At 37.0% G+C, this 19,511-nt stretch overlaps 1 protein-coding gene across 1 annotated transcript; it reads right to left on the bottom strand.

Annotated features, from left to right (window-relative positions):
* Positions 1-235: 235 nt before the first annotated feature.
* On the bottom strand, positions 236-5,571 carry LOC115232378. The gene is made up of 3 exons (XM_029802269.1): positions 5,526-5,571; positions 2,002-2,352; positions 236-339 (listed from the first exon to the last, which is right to left on the bottom strand). The coding sequence occupies exons 1-3, from the start codon at positions 5,569-5,571 to the stop codon at positions 236-238; spliced, it is 501 nt and encodes a 166-aa protein (XP_029658129.1).
* Positions 5,572-19,511: the final 13,940 nt, after the last annotated feature.

Here is a 19,511-nt window from a genome sequence, read left to right on the forward strand (position 1 = left end):
TACATCCAATTATCACATTGTTTAGATATTTATTAGAATTTGAGGAAGTAATTATGCGATTATACATTTTAAGAGAGCTCTGAGTATTATATATTCATTGAATGGTTTTATAGCAAACAGATCGCCCTTCGACACTAATTTTGTAATATTCCTGCTCTTGAAATACTTTTAATAATGCATGTAGTCAAAAGATTTGCGTAATTATTGAGGAAGGTATTTACTAAAGCTTGTCTATTTATGGCTTAAGGTGAATAATCTCAATGATTGTATCCAAGAGATTATTTGTAATAGCTTCATGTAATATGGACTCTAAGTATTCCGTGATGTAAATATTATATGCTACCGAAGAGGTAATATATATGGAATTATGTAATAGATATACGCTTATCTTCCATTTACTCTGTGGCTTTACTGAGGCAAATGCATCTAATTCTGTATATCTCCTAATTACATGTAAAGGATGCTACTACTTTGCATTCCGGTAAGAAAACTAACAAGTGGTGTGTATAGACGAACCATCTAACAATACTATTCCGTATAAAAATTCATGTTCCGTTTTGTGAAGATGGTTGAGTATTATTCTAACTTGTTGCAAGTAGCTGGTGAAAGATATTAACAAGTTGAACCGAAATACTGGTTTCAACTTTTGGTACAAGGCCTGCAATTTCGAGGGAGGGTTAAGTCGGTTACATCGATTCCAGTGCTTAATTTGTACTTATTTTATCGATCTCGATAGTATGAAAAGCAAAGTAGACCTCGGCGGAATTTGAACTCAGAATGTAAAGACGGACGAAATGCCACTAAGTACTTTGCCCGGCGTACTAACGATTCTGCCAGCTTGTCGCCTCAAAATACTCCGTAATATTGACTTACGATCTGAATAGAAAACTATGTGTTACGTTGACTTTACAATTCATCTGGTTCGAAGCACCAGATTTGTATATCGAAAACAGTGGTTGTTATAATATATATATATATATATACACGAGAAGAAATCAAAATTATATGCACTTTCGTCATAACATATCTTTATTATTGTCACACTTCCTTCTGCGCATATGGGGTCTTATTAAAATTGAATGAAGGCGAGGAAGGTCAGTGAAAGACGTTATTTCTCCAGTATATGATACAAGTGATTCCAATAACTAAGTAATGCCAGAGCAGTATTGCGAATAATAACACTCTTCTTCATTGGTAATATGATGATGTGTTGCATTATTATTAATATTACAAGGAAAGAGGTTGTAATAGTGTGGTAAAGTAGAAAAGAGCCTGAGTAAATGTTTTGCGTCCTCTTGCGTTCTGATTTCACAACTCCCCAAAGGCGACTTTCCTTCTTGACAAATGTACGAAGGTCGGCTGAAAAGTTCTGAGGTGGCCAAGATACTTTCATGAAAGATGACCTAATGAGGTTTAGTTTTCAACATAGTTGCAATCCACGCACTTCTTCCATCGGCGTTGCAGTGTTTGGATCCCATTGTGGAAGAAGCTTTCATCCTGTCGGTCAAAATGTCATCATCACTGTGATATTGGTGCCCAGCAAAGTGTTTTCTCATGTTGGGAAACAGATGATAGTCAAGTGGGGCCAAATCAGGAGAATAATGAGGGTGATCAACCAGTTCAAATCCACAGTCATGCACAACAGCCATTTTGCGCTGGAGTAATGTTGTGTTGAAACAAGTCAGTTTTCTTGGGCGTTTGGTCTTAATAGCCTAATACTTTCCATTGATAGTATGGTCCTTTTGAAGATAGTCAATAAGCACAATGCCTTTTGCAACCGAAAAACTGTTGTCATCACCTTCCCAGCAGATGAAAAAGCCTTGACCTACTGTCAGGAGGTCAGTTTCCACTGCATGGACTGTCTCTTTGTTACTGGTTCAAAGCGATGGATCCAACACTCTTCGTGGCTTGGCAAACGTTCAAGGAAACTAGCTGGATCTGTTTCAAACAATGTCAGATTTTCCTGTGATGTGATCAAATGTCAGAAGACGTGGCACTCACCGAGTAAAATCTTCGTCACACCAAATGTATTGTGCAAAATATTCTCAGGTCTGTCAAGGGATATTCTAATAGCACTGGCAAATTGATTTATAGTCAAACCCCTATCATCCATCGCTATGGGATGAACACGACCATTGCTTTCTTCGCTAGTGGCTGTTGCGGGGCGTCCGGACTTTGGATCATCTTCAACACTCTCCCTTTGCCTCTTAAATTCAGTTGCCCACTTTTGCACTGTTAATAAAGTTGGAGCATCATCTCCTAATACAGCGACCATGTTAGCATGAATGTCGTCGAAGGCTAAACACTTTTTCTGCAGGTACTTGATAACACTGCGATACCAAGTTTTGTCCACTTTGAAGTTTTTTTTTAACGATTAGATGTGAGTTTATTTAGAAAAAAAAAACAATGCATGTATTACTATGAAGAGCTGAAATGAATGCATGCAAGATTTCACATCTCTAGCATCACTCGGTCATTGTTAGGGTGTGAACTTTTCAGCCCACTCTCATACATCAGCGAAGTAATGAAGTTTAACTAAAGCTATTAGACTTTTCCTCGCAGAGTTTTACATTTATGCTTATCTTATAGATCTTCATTTTGCAAATAAAAAGAGTTTTGTGAGTAGGAAAATGTAGACTGAATATAAATGTCCCTTGCGAGATTCAGTTACATCGAAATAGAACAGATCAAGAGACCCTCTAAATCTCAGTATATACTTATGTCACATTCCTGATAATGTTAGAAATTTGAAAAAGTGTACGAGATGTATAAACTGTTGATATTTTTAAAATTTGGTACAAACTTGATTCATAGGGCTTGCTTCCAGCACAAACACTGAAGGCTTTACTATGCTGAACTTCCATTGAATAGCTAATCCTACTAGTCCTACTATATTAACGTAGTATTTTATGCAGATAGAACAGCACAGGTGGAATAGTGGAACAACCAATTTATAATGTATAATCTAAAGTATGAAGTCTCAAGCACCCTTTTACAACTCTTTAGCTACAAATTAAAATAATTTCGAATCAGATAAAAGTAATACTTCTAGGGTTGCCCGCACATTCCAGTGTTGTAAAACAAAATTCTGTCAGTTTTTTTTTTTTATAATTCGCCCTATTTCATTGAAATACATAGTTAATTCTGGGATACACTGTATATGTTGTTTATAATGGATGTCATAGGTTAGATATGTTGTTTGTAATGGATGTCATAGAGCGCTTGCAGTTCCACCTTCCCAGATTATATACATTAAGTTGAATCTTCTATTTTATTCCTACTATATTCTCTACCGAAAGTAATTCGTCAGTCACGTAGTGCTAGCATAGCAAGCTGTTCTACGAATGCGAAGCAAAGCAAGGTTTTCTACCTCGGTTCTGTATTTTTCTCAATAGGAGAAATAACCCTATGAACCCTAAGTTTTCTAAATTACTTAAATTGCGATGGTTACTACCTCTCATATAGTTTTGCCTTTCAAACATGAATGGCCGATAACATATACAACTGTTAAGTACTCCGGTCAATTTAATTGTTTCCTACCTCAAGATATCTTTATATATGAGAAATTATCTTTTAGGGATCCCAATATATTTTGTTTCGAGAACTACGGCCTCTGTTGATTATTTATTTTATATCATTCATGTTATCTGCATAAAAACAATAGATTTAACATATTTTGGCAAGTTTTAGTTTACTTATTCCAAAAACAATTTGGTTATTCTGCGTCGGGTGATATTCACTATTATAGACTTGTTTAGGGATTACCCCATCACAACAGCAATTATGTTGAAATATATGCCTCAGTTTTGAAGTAATAATAATGCCGGAATGTGTCTGAAGTTGTCTCACGTCCTTCAGAAAATAACTGGAATAATAATAACCTTTGGCTAAAACGGTTTCTTTAACGTTGCATAATTATTTCGAGTCAGATGTTTAAAACTCTCAATATTAAAATGCGTCATACATATAGTAACCGTAAATTAAACATAAAAAAGCTTCACTCCAATACAATCCAAACTTCCTATCTTCGAAGCATAATTTCGGACATTATTTCTATTAGCTTTTATATTTCTTATTTATATTTTATTGTTTTACCACAGAAAGCATTGCTGGCAGCAGAATTAGGTTCAGTGAAATGATTATGAATATTTTATCACTTCTTTCGATTTAACTATGTATATAGGGGGTTAATATATTCTTCTTTGTAGTTTTATTCGATTATTAATCTATCTTAGGGTCAATAATCATTTTTCTCCAATTTCTTACCAATTTGTTCAGGGACAGGACTTCAACCTGTCCTAAATTATTTCAAGCGAGAAGTAGAATTATATCTGACATAACCAGGCATGTGCAATATTACACATAATAAAAATTGACATGTGAGCTTTCAGTTCATTCGTCCGTAATTTTATATTGAGACACAATCGCGGTTTGTCAAATTTACATTTCAGTCTATAAAACAACTTTCGTATAATACTGACGTTGATTTGCATTATCAGCCGGATGAGTTTCTGCTGAGACATCTACTAAAATCGTATTTGATGCTTTCCTTTTCGGAAATCTCTTTTGTCCTTATTATTGGTATTGCCATTGTCACCGTCGTCGCCATCATCATCATCATCTCCGTGATCATCGTTTTTATTATATCCGCCGTAGGAAACATTTCGATTGGGAATAAGAAAATAATTGCACGTCATTTTTTTTTGCCTTTTGATTTTCTTTTTACTTTTTGTTTTAGTTTTCATTCTCTAATAATCATAAATATGTCCAGCCACGTGAGAAGTTTATCTCTGTCATCAAAATTCTGTGTCGGAATCTCAGCTAATAAATTCACTTATCACGACAGGAAGCGGGTTCTGACAAGCTCAATATATACGCCGCATTTATGATGCTTTATATTATTATATATGAGAGCTGAATGTGATTTTCAAGGTGTAAATGTTATAGATTCCAACACCACCATCTGCTTAGTCAACATAAGGATTATTTTGGGTAGCAAACAGCATTTTATTGTCACTTTGTAGTCTGTAATGTCATGAAAGATGTGCCACTTTATCAATAGTAAGGCGCGACTGTAATATTTTTATATTTTATTGTCTTTCTTAATTCAGTTTTACGTTTATATGCCAAGTGATTTGCACTAGCGTGGCTCTCAGCTTTTCGCATCCCCTATTTCCACTACAGAAGTTCATTCTGTTTCCCCACTTGCTGCTCATCCCGAGCAATCGAACAAAGTGCTGCAGAAAAGTTGCACACATCTGCTTAAGCTCCAGTAGCTTACGCTAATCATAATTCGTCAAAAGCCGAATTGTGACGGCCTTGTTACTTTGCACTTGTATCACTCGGGCCCATTGATAGACGTTCGTTCCTTCGTATTTCCCACAGGCACTAAAGAGAAGGATGTTGCAAAGAAAAACTCTACACACTTAAAGAAATCTCGCCACTCTGTTCCTGGTGGAGCTGGAAGGCTATTAGTCCAAAGATAAGGCCTTAGTTGCTAGTCACGTCCAGTACTTTTCACTTACCTTCTGGATTGATATTGCGGAATCGGACATTTTCTAAACAATGCATTGTCTCTGCCTCCAATTAGCAGCTGACACAGTAACGCATGCAGTTCGTACAAACGAAAATGGATCATGCCTTGGAAATTCTGGTCTTGCTGTCGGTCATTATGTCTATATCTGGTGAGCTGAGTTTGTTGAAGTAATTTGCTCTGCTTTCAAAGTGACCACTGTCCACTAGCATTCACACTGCCTATAAGTGAGAAGTCCTATTTTACTTAATTCTTGTGAAAGAACAATTGTTGTTCACTCTACCAAGCTGCGGCTGTTTCCGTGTGTTTGTCGGCGTTCAGATACCCTTGGAAACGTTTTATTCTGTCAAGATATTTGTCTCTTAAAAATTTGTATATGCGTTTAGTGTTATTTTCATCATTTTTATGTGTTGCTGTACTATTTCTCAGTATGATGCAGTTATTGTGTGTGATGTTTTTATGTTGATGTATGTGATACATTAATTTGTCGTTGCATTTGTCTATGGCTCAATGATTTCTATTTTTTTCGTGTTGTAGGTGGTATTGTAGCTCTTGGTGTGTTAACGGTGATGATGATTTTGGGGTGTTGATAACACTGCTGCTGCTTTTGGAGGTTGGTTTTGGTGCATCGTTTTCCAAAGACATTCTCTAATCTTTCAATTTGATTTCATTTAACATGGTGTTTTCTTTTCGTTTTGTTTCTTACATTCTCTTGGGCACTTTTTGCCAATTACGACCTTGTCATCTTCGCCACATGACATGTCTGAGAAATCATAAATATAGAGAGGCATGTTTAGGGCATGGGTAGAGTTGTGATCAGTAAATTTTATTGTCGTGTCGTGGGGAATTCTGTTTTCGTTGTTGTCGCTGCTGTTACTGATATATTCGTCCACGAATACAGTGCTTTTTTATTGTTTTTTGTTGCTGTTGTTTCCACCGAGACTGTTCCTGCAGATGTTGTTGTAGGTGTTGTTTCAATTCTTGCAGCTGATAATGCAAACATTGTTGTGTTGCTGCGACTGCTGGTCATCCAAACACTGATGGAAACATTATTACTGGTGTTATCGTTGTGTTGATGAAGTTGCTGTTGTTGTTGTTGTTGTTGTTGCTAGCTTTAATCATGTTGACAGTAGTAGAGGTTTTCTTCAGCTGCCACCTTCTGTTGTAGCAGTAGAAGGGCTTGAGATGATCGGTGTTACTACAGTAGAAGTATCAACATCTTCTACTCAGCACAAATACCTAAATTCGCTATCTTCTTGGGATCTGTATTACGTCGGGGATTACAATCAGTGTCTCAGGTTTCACCTGAACTAGAAACTCCAGACCTTCCCAACTTTACTTTCCATTTTAGAATCTTTATATATTTGTAACAGTGCGCCAGAGTTTCCAACACATCTCACCACCCACCATAAATCTTGTTCAGCTTTTATGTTTGCAATTATCACTTCCAGTCCAAGATCAGCTTGCATCAATGTAATTGTTTCACGGTGAAGTGTTTGTAGGCAAGGTTTCCGAGTGAAAATTCCCTCGTAAAAACTTCTTGGCTGACACGTGTGACAAAGTCCATGTCTTGCCAATTAGTTTCAAGTTGAGATCAGCTTGTTCTGAGGAGATGCGCAACTGTGTTTGACTCTTCAATGATACGCAGCTATCAAGAATTGTTTACCTGTTCGCTGAAGTATGTCCTTTAGTATCATGAGTATAACGTTCCTTCCTTCTTATTTGTTTGTTGATGTGCTTCTCAGCTGGTTCCAAGTACTAGTGTTTTTTCTCATTAGAGTAAAGCTAACGTTTTAGCAATACCGACAAGAAAGTGACATTTTGTCATGCTAGCACTGTTGCTGCTGTTGTTATATTTGTTATTCTTGTTGTTGTTGTTGTTTGCTGTCTTCATTAATAAGTGCATGTATAGCGGCCGTGGCTTCATTGCTGTTGCTATAGACTCTCGCTTTTTTTTAGTAGTAGCGAAGGTAATGAATTCTTCTCACCTGCTGGTGATTTTCTGGCTTTACTGCTAATACATGGTATTCTCTTTGACATCGTCCCTATCGCTCCTAGTGTTATTGTTGCTTTATTGTTGCTGCTAATGTTGTCTTTGTTGTTCTTGTTCTTACTGGCGTGTTGACAGCGAATGGTAGTGACATCTTCAAAATTACTTTAATAACAAGATAAAATAAACAACCTTCTGGAAAAAAACAACTCTCTGGAAAGGAAAAGAATAAAAAATTACAGAGATTCTAAAAGCACGTTCAACTATGGCTGTGATTGAATAATTCACCTCTGGAAACACGGGTGTTTCATTCATGCATTCTTTTCTTTATCCACCTATTTTCAGTTTCATTCGTTTTTAATTTCTTGTACAGTGCTTTATCTTTGCAATCTTTCATCCTACACAAGCCTGACCTTCTTACTTCTTATAATAGCAGTTCTGTGGCATTTTTTACATGCCATGCTATGTTGTTTTCTTCTGCTCTAATGCTGTGTTCGCATCCAATAAGTCCTCTTCCCCCGCTTCTTCTTGGTACATACAATCTGTCTGTGTCACTTTTTGGGTGGAGTGTCCCATATCTAGTCAGCAACTTCCTTGTCTTTCTGTCTAAGCTGTTTAGTTCGTCTACTGTCCATGCGTTTACCCCTACTCTAAGGAGTAAAACCGCCCAGGTGTTGATAGCTTCGATCTTATTCTAATTTCGACTTAAGGATCAATCTCATTCTGCGCAATTACTCCACCTTAAATTTTTCTGTCATTTCTTTTTCCATCAATTTATCCATTTCAAAAATCCCCAAGTACTTATAGCCCGTCTCTTCTATCTGTCTCATAACCTCCCCCGACAGTATCGTCAGCCCGTCCATACATTTGATTTTGCCTCTCTTCAAGACTAACACACCACTCTTTCTCAGTCCGAACTCCATTCTGATATCAGTACTGAAGGTATACACCGTATCAACGAGGAAACTGACTTGGGCTTCATCTTTACCATAAAGTTTGAGGTCATCCATGAATAACAAATGGTTGACTTTTTGTTGGCGGCTTTTGAATACATACCCAGCTTTTGCTTTCCTCAGAATCAGTGTTAGTGGTATCGACCACAGTATAATGACCAGTGAGGACAGGCAGTCCCCTTGGAATATGTCCCTCCTAATTTCTACTGTCCCTAAACTTCTTCCGTATGCTGTCAGGTCCGTCCTCCAATTCGTTTTGTCTATCACGAGTTGATCCTTGGTACCTCTGCACTTACCCTTGCAACTCTTCTGCTCATGTGGCAGGACTCCATTCTTTTCCAGATGTTCGTACATTGACTCTGCGAGTATTCCAGTCAATAATTCCCACATAAGTGGCAAACAGGATATCAGCCTGTAATTGTCTACCGTATTGCCTTTTTCGATGTTTTCAAGCACAACACTGTCTTACTCAATGTTAACCATTCTGGTATTACTTGGTCGGCATTTAACAAGGCGTTGAGTTGCACAGCTTTTCGTGCATGACATTAACTAAATCTGTTGATCCAGTAGCCTTGAACTCAGTCTGGTCCCGGGGCCTTCCAGTTGCTCGTTTTTTTTTGTGCTGATTTCCTTCACTTCCCTAACTGAAATGACTAGTTCTGTCTCTTTTGGACAGACTACTGTTTGTTTCAGTTCTTGCAACCATTCAGCATCCTTCTTGCGCTCCTTTTCTTTGCTCCAGATGTCACTCCAAAACCTTTCACTTTCATTATTATCTTGTATCATTTTCTTTTATTGTTATTATTATCGTTATTGTTATTATTATCGTTATTGTTATTATTATCGTTATTGTTATTATTTGTTATTATTATTGCTATTATTATTGTTGTTGTTATTATTATTATTATCATTATTTTTTTCTAATACTACTATTATTATCATTAATATTATTCTATGTTTGACTTTTGCTTTATATTTGTACAAGTTGGCTCCAAGTCTCACCCAGAGACCTCAAGAGACAACAGGGTTGGAAGTTCATGTTGTTGTTATGCCTAGTGTGCCATATATTTGGGGGGTGGGGATGTTGTACTAATGAATGTCTAAAAAGAAAAAAAAAAAAAAAAGTTTTTTTTTTTTTTTTTTTTTCCTTTTTAAACCGAAAATTATGGTTGTTTTAAACCTTGAGGTTACATAGAGAGTATTTTGCGTAGGATATGAGCAGTTCCCATGAGCACTATCTTTTGAACTTCTGCCATTTTTGGGTTTCCTGGTATCTGAGTTAGGTAGCTATCAGCCCCTTTTGCTATCATTCCCAGGGCACCTATGACAACAGGTATTGTTTTAGTCTTCAGCTTCCACATTTTGCTGATTTCTATTTCAAGATCTTTATATTTGCTCAGTTTTTGGTAGGTCCTGACAGATACGTTTATATCGATTGGGACAGTCATATCAATGAGGAGGCATGTTCTTTGTTTGAAGTCTTTCAATATGATGTCTGGCCTATTTGCATCTATCTTCCTGTCAGTTTGAATGGTGAAGTTCCAGAGGAGTGAGATGTGGTCATTTTCAAGCACTGGGGGTGGTTTGTGTTCCCACCAGTTTTTTTCATGGGGCAAATCCAGGTTTTTACAGATTACCCAGTGAATATATTGTGCAGCTCTATCGTGCCTGTTGAGATACTCTGTAGGCGCTAGAAGACTGCACTTGGAGACCACATGGTCAATGGTTTCATTTTGTTGCTTGCATACACGACACGTTGGACTGCTTCTGATCTTTAATATGTTGGCCTGGTAGTTTCTTGTTGGTAGGCATTGATCTTGAGCTGCTATGATAAACCCCTCTGTTTCAGATTTTAAGCCAGAGGCCATTAGCCATTGATGGGTCAGGGCTTTGTCGATATCTGCATTATTCGCTCTCTTTGGGTATTTGCCGTAGAGAGGTTTTTCTTGCCATTTATTATTCAGAATATCTAGGCCGCAGTTTTGGCACGGGTTTTCATGCGCCTAGCTTTTTCTGTGCTTGTTTCTTGTATGTCTATCTCTAATTCCGAAATTGGTTGTATTCGGAATTCACTTAGATATTCCTTTGCCTGTTTTGTGACTGAGTATGATGCTTTCTTGTTTTCATGTTTTGAGACAAGTTTTAACATCCAGTCCTCAGAGTTTTTCAGGTAGGTGTCTAGGCCAATTGTAGCAATCTTCATTGTTATTGCCAGTTGCAAAAGACCACGGCCTCCCTCTTTTCTTGGCAGATAGAGTCGTTCTGTATCTGCCTTAGGGTGGTGCATTCTATGCATTGTCAACAGTTTCCTTTTTTTTCTGTCGAGCTGACATATTTCAGTAATTGACCAGTTAACAATATTGAAACTGTAAGTCACGACTGGTATAGCTAATGCATTGATTGCTTCGATCCTGTTTCTTGCATTCAGCTCTGTCTTGAGTATTGCTCTCACTCTTCGATAGCATTCTCTCCTGATCCTTTCCTTCATCTCTGAATGCCTTATTCCGTTCCTTCAATTACCCCTAGGTACTTGTAGCTCTCCGCTGGGTCTAGTTCTTTTATGACATTCTGTTGGTCAAGGTTAACGTTAGATGTTTCTGTCATTTTTCCTTTGATAAAGGTAGCCTTTGCACATTTATCGAGGCCGAATTGCATTCTGATGTCGTCACTGAATTGTTTGACTATCGCTAGTAAGCCCTTGAGTTGTTGATCATTTTTTGCAAAAAGCTTTAAATCATCCATGTAAACGAGATGATTTATATTTTTATCAAACATTTTATACCCGTACTGCGCGTCATTGAGCAGCTTTGAGAGAGGTATTAAGGATAAACAAAAGAGGAGTGGTGACAGTGAGTCACCCTGGAAAATGCCACACGAAATTTTTACATCACCAGCATTTAGGGATTCACTGTCACTGTTCAGAGTTAGTGTGGTTCTCCATGATCTCATACTTACAGTCAAGAAGTTTCGCAGAGTTGGTGCTATCTTATACATTTCAAGGCATTTCCTAATCCAGCTATGTGGTAGGCTATCAAAAGCCTTTTTATAGTCTATCCAGGCTATTGATAAGTTTTTGTGTCGTTTGTGACAATCTTCTAAGATCATCTTATTGATGAGTAGTTGGTCTTTACAGCCGTAGGATCCACGTTTACATCCTTTCTGTTCATTAGGGGATATGCTGCTGTCTGTTAAAAAACTATAGGTATATTCCGTCAGGACAGATGTTAGAGTTTTGTACATAGTTGTTAAGCAGGTTATGGGTCTATAGTTTTTTGGTTCATTGTTTCTTCACTTTTTGGAAGCAGGAATGTTAACCCATTAACTAGCCAAGGAGGCATCCTACTAGGGTGTTGCAGAACATCATTGTACAGTTCTGTTAGCAGTTCATGGCTCTCTGGGAAGGCATTCAGCCAGAAGTTAGGAATTTATCCTTTCCTGGAGACTTCCATTTGCTTGACCTCCTGAGAGCAGATCTTATATCTTCTACCTTGACACCCTCCCACTTTTGCTCTTCTAAGGGGTCCAGTTCTGTAGATATTCTGTCAATCCAGGGGGCCTTTTCGTTGTGGTGTTTTTTCTTCTGCCCAGATTTTATTCCAAAATCTCTGCACTTCTTCTTTTGATGGTACAGACCCTGCAGTAAACGCTGTTTTTCTATCTTCCTGTAAAAATTCTTGTGTTATTTTTGAACATGTTGTTGTCCTTGAAAAATCTAACACGCTTTTCATACCTCGCTATGCGGGCAGCTTTGGCAGATACCTTTGTTTGATGGTTTCTATGGTGGCATCAATATCAAGTATAGTTTTCATATTGTATTTTTTCAGTAATTTTTGGTTTTTGTAGGTTTGGTAGTCTGTGAGCCTTAAGGTTTTTCAAATATTCAATGTCAGATCTAAATACTTTAATTGTTGTTGCAGACGCTCTTGCCAAGAAGGCTTTTTGTGGGACTGTTGCCGTTTTCTAATCTTTACACCACATAGGATCGTTGAGATTTTCGCGGATGCATAGTATAGGTGTTGAGGTTTGTGATATCAACATCATTAACTGAAATTATATCCTTAAGTGCAAGCCGGAATTTTACCAATTATTTTCATGTTTGGTTAGAGTTGCGGATTTTAGGAAGTGTATCACGCTCATCCATGCTGGTTTCTTTAATTTTCAGCCATTCAATCATGATTTGATTTTTTAGCTCATGTAGTTCTGTTGGGTCAATATTTGTGTGACTTTCTTTATCTATTTGATGCTCATCTGTCTTGTGTATGATTGGTTCAGGGCGTATTTCACTTTGCCTATCACTTATACTAACTCTTTCAATCCTCTCTTCGTTTTTATCCGCCCTGGGCTGGTCTATAATAATTTCCTCTGTATTATCTTCTCTAGCTGCAGCTTCGTTCATTTTATCCGATATTGTCTAACTGATCAATCTCTACTTCAGTCAGTAATTTCTTTTTTATAATGTTTCTTCTAACATTGGCAAGCTTGTTACTGTCTATGTAGGGTCTTACTTCAGGGTGTTTCTGTCTCAGTTTAAGTATGCTTGTACAGTGCTAGACTTATCTGTGGGGAAATATATGGCATGGTAGAAGGCCTCGAGAACTTCTTATTATCTTCCCTAGACCATTTTTCCTTCTTTTTCTTTTGATTATTTGGTGATGAGCATGGATGGCCATCTGTTGGAATATTCCGGTTGTGGGGTTCGTCCAGCTCCTGTGTGTTGGGAAGATTTGATCCAGTAACTGATTTTTCAATCAGGATTTGGTTCAATTTTCGGGTACGTGGTCTTTTGTAATCCGCGCAATGACCAATGCGGTTTATTATTTGATTTGTTGACCTTGAAGCATGACGAGCATCCATTCTTATATTAGGAGATGGATCTGTCAGTTAGGGTTCACTACATGTAAGCATTGCTCATAGCGCCGCTTCTTAGACTAGCAGATCTATATTCGTCTGTATTTTTTTTGTTGATAGTTTTATCTCCGGACATTTTTTTTTTCTCCTTTCCTCTCTTCCTTTCTTCAAGGCTTACTGTGTCTGTATTAGTTCGAAATAATGAGAATAAAATACGGAGAAGGAAACGAAAAGAAAGGGAAAAAGACGGGATCTGTTAGTTATTATTGTTATTACTATCATCTTCACCACCATCACCATCATCAGCAACATCACCATCACCATCATCATCTTCAATGTGTAGCCACAGCCACCATCAACACTCCATTGTGTTGGAGAATGGGTGGTTAAAGAATTCATGTTCTTTGGGTCTATAAATAGCCACGGTAGATGGTGGAGACAAAGGACGTTAATGGTCAGTAAAAGGTCAAACCTGTTTACGTTTATTTATTTATTTTTTTTTTTTCCTTTCTCTTTTCTTCTTCACCACATGCATATGTATGTATATATATGTATATTCACTCACACATATTATCTGATGTTTTCGTCGAAGATTTTTTTTTTTCTTTTTTTAAATAACTTTCTGAGTTCAATGTTATGTATATATTTTTAAATTTCTGAATTCAGTTGTATGTATATAGTAGTAGGTGCTTAATTCCATAACTTTTTATCGTGCATTTAATTGTGTTGTTACAATAAAAGGTAATTTAAAAGGCATTTTACACATTCTTATAGTCATGAGAGACGACTAAATGTAAATGTTCACACAGAATTGGAGATATTTATGTTTCTAATTTTTCTTGTTAGGTGTACGTTTGTATGAGCTGTAGATATGTAAGTTTGTTTTTTTTACTTATTTTGAGGGTAATTCAAATTACTTACAGAAAACAGTAGATCTTCCAGTTTTCTACAGTTGACCTGCTGGGTTCGCTGTTGCCAGTTCAGAGCATCGTAAAAATACGTCCATCCTCTGTCACGTCCAGCCGCCTTCTCTTCTCATTATTATTATTATTATTATTATTATTATTATTATTATATATTATTATTATTATTATTTTTATTTTTATATCATTATTATTATTATCATTATTATTATTATTATATTATTATTATTATTACTATTATTATTATCGTTGTTGTTGCTATCATCATTATTATTATTCCTTCGTAGCAAAGTATAGATAAAAATGCACCGGAATCTTTAGTTATCTGTCAAGTTACAAGGATTTCAGACAGATTATACCTTCCTTAAGATGTGCGCTGTGCCCAATAAGTTTCCTATTGCAAGATATCGGTCTTGCATGGGATTTCGAGTTGCCTTAAGAAGTCTTGAAGTTTCATTGGTATTGTACCCAATGCTCCGATCACCACTGGTATCACTTTTACATTACCCTCTCGCATTCCATACACTCTTGCAATTTCCACTTTCAATTCAGAGAACTTGGTGATTTTTTCAACCTCTTTTTTCACAACATTCGTGTCATTTGGTATGGCTACATCAATGATCTGACATTATTTGTCTCTCTCTTATTCAATATAACAATATCCGGCCGACGGTGTTCGATCAAACGATCCGTCTGAAAGTCATTGTCGCAGAGTATCGTTACTTTTCCATCCTCCTCCATAACTTTACTTGGTACATGCTCATACTAGTTCTCTGTTACTTTATATTGGTGTTTACGGCATAAGAGCCAATAAAGATACACATACTTTATCGTGACAGTGCTTGTCTTCCTTTTGTCTAAGGTCACATTTTCCACACTCTTTCCACAGAGTCTGCGTTTCTGGGTGTCAGAAGTTTTATAGATGTCATACTTCACTGAGCCGGAAGCAATGATCAGGCTTTCGATGGTATGCTTCAAATCCCTTCTCCCTTTGTTAATTAAAGTTTCAACATATTAAACGAGAATATCAGCGAAATAAGGAAGACTGACAAGAAAATCCGTAATTTGTTAACTTGCTATAAGATGCATCACCCAAGGGCAGACTCAGATCGTCTTTACCATCTCAGAGCCCCAGGAGTTCGAGTCTTGGTCCAATTTGAAGCCTCCTACAACACCACCATATTTGGACTGGCCAAATATCTTGAAACATCTAACGACTGGATGCCAAAACTCGTTGAAAACCACGAGAGACGTAAGAAACTTTATTCTGTCATGAAGGAGAGCAAAATATTGTCTAGTGAGTTCAATCATTCTGAAGAGCATGATTGAAATGTGGCAACTATTGTTGCAAAGAAGATTAGATCAATGGCAAAGCAAAAAGCGTTTGAACAATTGGCTAATAAGTGGGAACAAAATGCTCTACACGGCAAATATGCGGCCCGTAGCAAACAGACTAATGTAGACCAGAAGCACACCCATCAGTGGTTACGGAGCTCAAGGACCAAAGGTAGATTGCGGAGGTCTTAACTTGGTTGCTCAAGATCAGAGCTTATTGACCCGGAACTACCAAGCCAATGCAATAAAAAATGGAGTAGACCCAAGTGCCGATACTGCAACGATGAGATTGAAATAGTGGACCACCTAATCCTCGGATGTAAGCTTTTATCATCAGTAGAGTATAAATCAAGATATGACAGAGTTAACTAATATCTACACTGGATAAATCAAAACTGTTGACAAATGGTACAAGCAACATCCTGGGTCTGTAGCTGAGAGAGAATATGTAACGATTCTTTGAGATTTTTTAGTACATACAGACTGGACCATCAAATCTAATAAATCAGATATTGTAAAAGGCCAAAACAATAAAATCTATTTATTGATTGACATGAGCATGCCCTGTGATCATAATATCTCGACAAAAGAATTTGATAAGCAAGCTCAGAATATATAATTGAAAGCATCTAAGAAGAGAATAATAATGAAGAAGTACGAATGAAATTCAGAACACCAATTTGGTGAAGTAGAGGAGAAGATAAAGCAAAAAGTGCAAATGAAAACTGCGTGTATATGCCGCTTCTAAAGACAATCCTGATTCTTCCAAAATAACAGCGTGTTTAGAAATACTCCAAAGGTGTTCTATAGGTATATTAGAAAGAGCACCATCAAGATATGAGAAATCTCCACAGTGCATGAAATATTGGAGTTCTGGAGGAACATTTGGTCGAATAAAATGAAGTACAACTGTCATGCCCCATGGATTAATAGACACAAGGAAACTGAGCTTATAGAATAGCAAATATGGGAAGAGATAAGTGTGTAAGGTCTCAAACTCACATTAAAAAATTTGAGCAAGTGGAAGTCACCTGGTACGGATAAGATTCCAAACTACTGGCTCAATGTTTACAAACTCACACAAGAAACTAACTTGTTGCTACAACGAAATTATGAAGGAACTGCAGATGACCCAAAAATGGCTGGCCAAATTATGACTTATTTCCTTCCCGAAATGATGAAACAAAACACCTGTAAGAATTGCAGCGCCGTGACGTGTCTTACAGCAATGTACAAATCCCTTACATCTCTCGTAATGGAAAGCGCATATGCTTTTCTCATTAACAGCATCTTCTCTAATGAACAGAAAGGATGTAAACGCAGGTGTTATGGGTGCAAGTGGCAACTTTTAATTGACAGAATGATCTTTAAAGATTATCACAAGAGAAGAAAATACCTTCCAGTGTCCTTGATAGACTACAAGAAGGCCTCTGACCGGCTTCCTCACAGTTGGATAAAGGAATACTCCGAGGTGTTCAAAATTTCACCAGTAATCATGATTTCTGTATGTTATTCCATGAAGCCCTGGAAAACGACATTAATTCTCAACACTGACACTTCAAATATGTACGCTGGGTAACTCAATATTAATAGTGGTATCTTTCAAGGTGATTGATTATCTCCTTTGTTATTCAGCCTAATACAGCTTTCTCTTAGTAAATTCTTGAATGAAACAAATATGGATGCGGGATGTATGGAAAAACAGTTAATCATCTTGATAAGGATGACTTGAAACTGTTCGCATAAATTATCAACAACTGCAAGCATTCCTACACAGTCAAACAATTTAGTAATGACATCGAAATAGATTTCGGGGTTGACAAATTCGCCAAGGCTACATTTCTTAAGGGAAACAACTATCAAACACGTAACAACACCCTAGATAGAGGCATCGAGATAGAAGTATTAGAACCTCAGGGCAGTTATAAGTATTTAAGTTATAAGTATTTAAGTTATAAGTATATGAAGGAGATGGGATTAAGCACTCACGAATTAGAGAAAGGATAAGGAAAGAGTGCTACCAAAGAGTAGCACTTCATTATCAATCACATACAGCTTCAATATTTTAAACTGGTCCCTCACTGAGATCTACAAAGTTGATGTCAAAATATGAGGGCTGATGACAATTTGTCGTTTGCATCATCCAAAAGCGGACACAGACTGAGTACACCTTCTGAGAAGAGAAGGCGGTCTAGATTAATACAATCTGAACTCCCACCGAAGATCGCAACCATGGGACTTTCTGCCTGCTTCATCATTGTTTCAATGCGTCTAACAAGCATACTGAGAAAATCCAGGCCTGCATATGGGCTTAACAAAACTAAGGTAAATATAAATCACTCGCTATTTATAGATGATCTCAGTTTGTTCATGAAAATGAATCAGACCTGGATTATTTGATTCATTTAGTAAGCATGATAAACATATTGGTATGTAGGCTGAGTAAATACGTGTGCAGATTTAATTATGAAACGAGGCTGATAGTATATCATTACCAGAAAGTAATATTAAATTACCGAGAGATAATGAAATACACAAGTATATAGGGGTGCCACGCGGATAAGGTAACGGAAAGAAAACGGTAAAGTCTCCAAAGAGGAAAAGAGAATGAGTGGAAGGGGGCTCGAAACGAAACTAAATTAAGGGAGATAATGTTATCAAAGTAATCAATATATGGGTATTGCCAGTATTGAAATGTACAGTTTCATTTTTAAAGTATACAAAGAGCTTCCGGAATTGGAAACTATTAGCAATCTGTTCATAATTCACAACGTGCACAACCCAATAAACAATATCGACAGGTTCTTCCTAACAAGAAGAGACAGGGATTTGTTGAACTCAGAAGACATCTTCTGCACTCCGAAGCTAGGTTGGGAAAGCTATATTGTGCGTAGTGAAGAATAGTGAAGAATAGTGAAGAATACTATGTGCAAAATATTCAAAATGTAGAAGTTAAAAACAAGAATATACGACAGGATAATCAGCTTGGAACGCAAATCTGTCTAATCCAAGAAATTAAATAAGTATGATGGAAGTAAAGAACGATCGCTGTAGCTGAGAGAGGAAAACTTGAAACGAGAAGCTGAATCACCGGTTATAACCGGTAAAGAACAAGGAGGAACTTGAGACAAAGATTGATAAAACTCAGTTACAATGTAAACGCAGAATGTGTAGAAAATAAATAAGAGATACGAAACTGAAAGTATATTTTGGGTACTAGATTTGCAAACTTCTTATCTACAGTTGTAGGCGTTTTCTTTTTTTTTCTTCTCTATTTTTTAAACCTCATTGATGTGCAGAGAGCAGTAGATTTCCACATCACAGTATATTTATTGCTGGTGGTCTTACACAACAATATCTGTACAATTGTGCTTCTCGGCCTTTTGGCTAAGATCAAAGTGTAGTATGTGCTTTGACTTGGTAGCTGTTAACTTCCACCAATTTTTCTTCTGATCCACCGGTCTCGATAAAGTTAACTTTGTTGGTGCTTTATGATTTGTTATCCTATTCCAGACTCTTCTATCCTTTTCATCATGCCTCGTGAGAAGTTGATATCTAGAATACATTTTCTCGGAGTTGGTAATAATTTGGTTGATGTATTCAGCCTTTGTTCGTACAGCCTACATTTGTCGTCTGTCCATGTTTTTTGCCTTTTATGCTGCAAGCTCTTGATAGGAATCTCTTGTTCTTCAGTTACATGGAGATATCTATCAAGGTTGGATCCCATAAACTTGTCGGTTCTCGATGCTAAGCTGAAGATATGTATTATTCCCCCTATGTCTTACGTCTGTCTTGCCATGTACTCATGCACCACCTTCTCAGTGAATTTGTCTATTTTTTTAAATTTTGTTCTTTTGATAAATATAATTTACCAATTCTCTTTGGGGCGTTATCTGCATCAGCTCTTATTTCATGCCTCTCCTGTTGTT

The sequence above is a fragment of the Octopus sinensis genome, linkage group LG1 (assembly GCF_006345805.1).
Source record: "Octopus sinensis linkage group LG1, ASM634580v1, whole genome shotgun sequence".
Classification (NCBI taxonomy): Eukaryota; Metazoa; Mollusca; class Cephalopoda; order Octopoda; family Octopodidae; genus Octopus; species Octopus sinensis.

Bases quoted from the DNA above. Each gene is read 5' to 3' on its own strand.
- LOC115232378 (XM_029802269.1), bottom strand. From the start codon at position 5,571: ATGCATTGTTTAGAAAATGTCCGATTCCGCAATATCAATCCAGAAG. The intron at 2,353-5,525 runs GTAAGTGAAAAG...AAAACTTCAAAG, and splicing joins CCGCAATATCAATCCAGAAG to TGGACAAAACTTGGTATCGC. The intron at 340-2,001 runs GTGAGTGCCACG...CCTCTTCGGTAG, and splicing joins TGTGACGAAGATTTTACTCG to CATATAATATTTACATCACG.